The sequence below is a fragment of the Schistocerca serialis genome, chromosome 9 (assembly GCF_023864345.2).
Source record: "Schistocerca serialis cubense isolate TAMUIC-IGC-003099 chromosome 9, iqSchSeri2.2, whole genome shotgun sequence".
NCBI lineage: Eukaryota > Metazoa > Arthropoda > Insecta > Orthoptera > Acrididae > Schistocerca > Schistocerca serialis.
Window position 1 is genome coordinate 143,821,726 of NC_064646.1, and position 6,517 is coordinate 143,828,242.

General features: G+C 43.4%; 1 protein-coding gene across 1 annotated transcript in view; it reads left to right on the forward strand.

The window, feature by feature from the left end:
• Positions 1 to 1,363: 1,363 nt before the first annotated feature.
• The window catches only part of LOC126419427 (basic proline-rich protein-like), a gene marked incomplete at its 3' end in the record, with an annotated part of 7,832 nt that continues 2,678 nt past the window's right edge, over positions 1,364 to 6,517 (forward strand). Inside the window, exon 1 of the mRNA XM_050086615.1 lies at positions 1,364 to 1,376. Within this exon, the coding sequence (XP_049942572.1) occupies positions 1,364 to 1,376 (13 nt within the window). The remainder of the gene's footprint in view (positions 1,377 to 6,517) is intronic.

Consider the following 6,517-nt stretch of genomic DNA (forward strand, 5'->3'; position numbering starts at 1 on the left):
TTATAAACGAAAAACCGCGAGCGCGGTTGGTCAAGCTGTTCATCTTCTTTCTTTTCATCCTCATTTTCCTATTACGATGAAGGTGATTTTAGCCCGTTGAACACCTCATGTTTTATCCCTATAGATTTATAACCACGACGTCTTTAGATTACGACCCCTCAGCGCCCCCCCCCCCCCCCCCCGCCCTGGCTAACTACTGGCTTTAGGTATAGTTCCTGCTGTTGTCATAGGTAGCTTCATACATAAGTTTCTTTACTAGCATAAGCAACCGTGTGCGGTTATTTTTAGGTTTCATCTCCTATTTAGCTCGTCTCTTGTTCTATCCATTTCGTTTTTTTTATGTACGTTGATCCACGGTTGGGAATATATGGGCTATTTAGCCCCCACCCATATATAAACTTTCTCGTATTCGTATGCGCATGCGCATTCAAGTAACTTCCCTTGTCTTGCGCTTGTGCATAGACAGCGTGTCAGGCCTGTAAATGAGCGACCGTTTGTAGCTGCAGTTTATGGCGGGTCATGGCCCATCGAACATAGGCCGGTGTGAGGTGGAGCGTACACCATTAAGTTAAGACGTTAAGTAGTGGCTTTGACTTTGTACATATGTACTGTTTGTGTTTTCCTTTTCTTTTTCGTTTATAAATGTATAGCTACGGTGTTCTTTTAATCATCGACAAAGGTCTTCTTAGGCACTTGTGGGTTTTATTGTTGTTCTGAAGAAGGTGTAGTTATCTACGCCGAAACCTGGGTTAACACTTAACACTAGGTGCTTTTTTTCGCAATCGTGGCGGGTTTTTAGTTTTTAAAGATATTAACCAACGATTGCTGACGCGCTGCGATGTTGAAGGCACTGGTGGAAGTTTATTGCCATCTATATTTTGAATAAAAAAAACACATAAATTGTCTGCATGTAGCAAAACACTTTCTTATCAAAAGTACCCGACGCTCGTACCTAATGAGTAATTGACCACTAGATGTCACGGGAGTCGGACCTGTTAGTATAAAAGAAGGCGGGGAGTGTTGTGTCGCCAGTACTGGAGCAGTGCTGGCAGAATGGGTCGGTCAAGAGAGCTCAGTGACTTTGAACATTGACTCTTCATTGGATGTCACCTGAGTAACAGATCCATCTGTCCATCAGCGAAATTTCGACCCTTCTAAAACTGCCCAAGTCGACTATTGGTGATGTGATTGTGAAGTGGAAGTGCGAAGGAACGACCACAGCTAAATCAAGATGAGGAAACGCCATTTATTGACGGAGGGGGACCGTCGAGCGTTGAGGAAGATGGCTGTATAAAATCGTATGAAATCAACAGGAGGAATCGCCTGGCAGGTCCAAAGTGCTACCAGCAGTCCAGCTAGCACAATGACTGTGCGTAGTGAGTTGAAAGGATTGGATGATGATGATGATGATGTTTGGGTTGTGGGGCGCTCAACTGAGCGGTCATCAGCGCCCGCAGAAATTTCCAATTTTTACACAGTCCAATTTTTTACACAGTCCAATCTAGCCACTGTCATGAATGATGATGATGATGATGATGATGATGGTGACGAGGGTAACACAAACACCCAGTTCAAGGCAGAGAAAATCCCCAACCCGGCCGGGAATCGGACCCGCTAGTCACTATACCACGAGCTGCGGACTGGAAGGATTGGGGTACAACGGTCGAGAATGTCCCATAAGCCAAATATTTATGTAGCCAGTGCTAAGCGACGCTTGAGGTGGTGTAAAGAACGACGACACGAGGCAGTGGATAACTAGGAAAGAGGATCTTCTTTAATTTCTTTTTTTTATTTTCCCCAACCTCTTCTACTACCCATATTACCACTAGATCTAACAATCTATCATTTACCAGCTGATCATTTCTGATTCTTCCACTGTTTTTATTTACAGTAGCCATACACATCAATATATATATATATATATATATATATATATATATATATATATATATTATTGGTGTTTTGCCCTTAAAGAGCGCAGTTGAACTAAACTACATGGTCAGTTCCTTTTGCTGCCTTCCTTGCTGCCCAGACTTCCCTCATTCGCTCACTGTGTTTCTATTTCCGGTCCTCTGTCCATGCTCCTTTTCGGCTTTGTTTCTTCGGCTTCAACTAGATTGCCTTTTTGGTTGCCCATATTTCTTTCATCTTCCGGCTGTGATCTTGCTTGCGTTCTTCGGTCCACTTTACGCCTGTTCGTTTGTCACAGTGTATCTCATGTAGTTTACTTTTCTTAATGATGTTTCTGAATTTTATTCTGTCATTTATTGTGTCTGCTGTTATGTTGAGTTGGTTCAGGTCGTTTTTTACCTCTGCCACCCATTTGTTGTTTCTAGTGGTTACCCAGTCAAAGATCTGTTTGGTCAGTCTGTGTCATGGCATTCTGTATAGGTGTCCACAGAATTGTAGTCTGCGTTTTCTAATCTTTTCTGTGATTGTCTCTGTATGTATAGTTCCTCTATAGGTTTCTTGATCCATATTCCATCGTTGTTAGTTGCGCCAAATATTTTCCTAAGTATTTTCCGTTCTACTTTTTCTAGGTGTCTGATACGTGTATGCCCTAGGATTAGTGTGGTCTCTGCTGCATATAGTGCCTCAGGCAGCACCACCTTGTCGTAGTGGCGTAATTTGGCTTTTTGTGAGATAGAATTCTTGTTGTAATGATTCCACACTACTTTGTATGCCTTGTCTAGTTTAGTTTTTCTTTCTTCGTTTGTGTTATGTCCACTCATTTGTAGCTGTATTTATATTACATGTGCCCAGTACTTTGCAACCTCCAAGCCGCTTGGAGTGGCTTGCAGGAGATCAATCTTCGGGCTGGATGTAGGGCACAAAAGGCACTGGAACATGTGGCTTGCTGTTTGTTCTTGTTCACAATCACAGGATGTATCTTCTGTTATGAAGCCCCATCTCTTCAGGTTGTCTCTGGATCGTCCAACTCCTGATCGTAATCTGCTTAAAGATTTCCACACCAGCCAGCTCTCGTTGTGTCCGGGTGGTAGTTCTTCAGCTTCTGGCGTCTGCAGGTGAGGCGTCGACTTCTTCCATAACTCCAGCCTTGCCTTCTCTGGTGAAATGGTGAGCTTCTCGGATGTTCTCAGCAAGCTCTTTCGCTATCTCAGCCGTTGCTGTGGTGGATTAAGTCCGTGCAGTGGATGGGCACTGTCCTGTTCCACTTTCAGTCTCTCCTTGTTGGCAGCCACTGTTCTGCGTATCTATGGTGGCGCTATTCCAGCCAGCCAGTAGAGCTTATCAATTGGTGTATGTCTTAAGCAACCTGTGATCAACCTGCAGGTTTCGTTGAGAGCAATGCCTACTTGTCTGGCATGAGATGACCTGTACCAGACTGGAGAAGCATAATCAGCAGTTGAAAAGCACAGTGATCCCCTGTGTCCCCGCTAGTTTGCGAATTAGGTTGTTTCGAGCGGAGATTTTCATTTTGGTGTTCTTACAGTGAGTTTTGAATGTCAGAGTTCTGTCGAGAGTGACTCCCAAGTATTTAGGTGCGTGATGATGCTGGAGTTGGATGCCTGACCATGCAATATGTAGCTCACGATTAGCTTCCCTGTTCCTTAAATTAAAGGCACACACTTGTGCCTTCGAAGGGTTTGGTCTGAGTTGGTTCCGACTGTAGTAGCTTGACAGTGTTCTAAGTGCTGTTGTCAGGTTTCTTTCCACTCTTTCAAAGCATGAGCTCTGCGTAGCAAGAGCTAGGTCATCTGCATATAAGATTCTCCTTGCACCTGGGGTCAATGGCTGGTCGTTGGTATAAATGTTGTAGAGAAGTGGAGCCAAGACGCTTCCCTGAGGTAGACCATTTTCCTGCGCTCTCCAGCGACTGCGTTGTCCTTGAAATTCAACAAAAAACCTGCGGTTTTGGAGGAGGGTATTGGGTAGTCTAACGAGGTGGGCGTTCTTGATCATATTGTGTAATTTTGCATGGAGTAACCGATGATGGACAGTATCATCAGAAACTGGACAATGACCACCTACAACTGCCCATTACCTCCATTCTTGCTTCCCTCACAGATATTGACATCAGTATGACAACTCAGCTTTTTATATTCAACAGTTATGGCATTTAGATATGGAAAGGCTTGTGTTCGGCGAAAGCCTGGAGAAAGTTACATGATATCGTGTGTGGTGGCAACAGTGAAGTGCTGAGGAGCTGGTGTTACGACATGGAAATGTTTTCAGTGGTAAGCTTGTGCTCCATTATTTTGTTAAGAAAACGCTTAATGCGGAAGATTGTAGACACATTTTGCAATATTGTCTACTGCGTACAGTAGTGGAACAGTTCGGAGATGACTGTTACTTGTATCGGCATGAGAAGTCATCCAGACGTAATGCAGTCTCCGTGCGGCAATAAGATTACTTAACTGGACTGGTCGGCCTACATTAACGGCGTGTACGCAACGGAACACCTTCGGCACGAGTTGGAACGTAGAATTTGCTCCAGATCCCGGCGTCCAATTTCACTACCATTTCTCGTCTAAGCTCATAAGGAAGACATTCAGGCAAGTCACTGACAGTGTCCCCAGCAGAGTTCGAACTCCATAAAGGTGATGCGTCGACCCATCCCATATCAATGCCCTCTAGTAAGTGTTCCGATACTTTTGACCAGATAGTACATTTACATATGGATGTGTAATGTGATTGTGAAATAACTCATTCCACGTAATCACGATTAAATGCATAAATGATTCATGGAAAATGACACAAACTATCGAAGAAAATCCTCTCGAAACATAAACAAATATATAATTTTAAAAATCTCGAAAACTTGAGTGATGCCACTATTTTAAAGGCACATTTTCGTTCTACAACAAAAAATATACAGGAACGAACATCACACTGAAAATGGTTATCGGCCAGTGTTACTTGATTTATTAACTAGTTCCATTCGTAGAAGAGAGCATGTTCAGATATTCGCAACAGTGGTGGCAGCAGGACAGAGCAGCACTTCTTAAATTGTATTCTGCGGAAACCTTGGCTTCCGTCGAGATCATCAGAGGGTTCCGCGAAACTTACACGCCTTTTTCACAATATTCTAGAAACGAACTTTAAAAAGAAGAGAGAAAAAAATGTAAATTAAGGTATTTAAGTAAAGGTCTGAACGAAGATTTTTGAACAGCATTTTCTAAACTAGCTCTAGTTTAAATATCAAAATGAACTGTGGATCACAGACCAATTTATTGTCAATGCACGACCTTCGACCATATCATCAGAAGAATGAAAAACATTTAGTGCACTGTCATCTTATTCGTCGGTAGAAGAGAATTAGTGCCGTTACAGGTATTGGAAGTATGAACGATACGATTTTATTATTACGTTGTATCTTAGGAATGTGACATGACAGAGAAAATAATTTAGTATCTCTGTATTCAGCATCCCAAAATTAGGTACATCGAACCAAACAGAAACTAGATGCAGAATAAAACCCAATTTGTTGACGAATGTAAAACGTGACACGAGGTTGTTTCATCTGTACATTAAGTTTGCTCCCCCCTTTGAACTTTTCGCGAAATGAACTTGACAGTTAAATTCACAATATACACTACTGGCCATTAAAATTGCTACACCACGAAGATGACGTGCTACAGAAGCGAAATTTAACCGACAGGTAGAAGATGCTGTGATATACAAATGATTAGCTTTTCAGAGCATTCACACAAGGTTGGCGCCTGTGGCGACACCTACAACGTGCTGACATGAGGAAAGTTTCCAACCGATTTCTCGTACAAAAACAGCAATTGACAGGCGTTGCCTGGTAAAACGTTGTTGTGATACCTCGTGTAAAGATGAGAAATGCATACCATCAAGTTTCCGACTTGGATAAAGGTCGGATTGTAGCCTATCGCGATTGCGGTTTATCGTATCGCGACATTGCTGCTCGCGTTGGTCGAGATCCAATGACTGTTAGCAGAATATGGAATCGGTGGGTTCAGGAGGGTAATACAGATCGCCGTGCTGGATTCCAACGGCCTCGTATCACTAGCAGTCGAGATGACAGGCATCTTATCCACATGGCTGTAACGGATCGTGCAGCCACGTCTCGATCCCTGAGTCAACAGATGGGGACGTTTGCAAGACAACAACCATCTGCACGAACAGTTCGACGACGTTTGCAGCAGCATGGACTATCAGCTCTGAGACCATGGCTGCGGTTATCCTAAACGCTGCATCACAGACAGAAGCGCCTACGATGATGTACTCAACGACGAACCTGGGTGCACGAATGCAAAACGTCATTTTTTCTGATAAATCCCGGTTCTGTTTACAGCATCATGATGGTCGCATCCATGTTTTGCGACATCGCGGTGAAAGCACATTGGAACAGAGTATTCGTCTTCGCCATACTGGCGTATCACCCGGCGTGATGGTATGAGGTTCCATTGGTCACACGTCTTGGCACCTCTTGTTCGCATTGACGGCACTTTGAACAGAGAATGTTACATTTCAGATGTGTTACAACCCGTGTCTCTACCCTTCATTCGATCCCTGCGAAACCCTACAT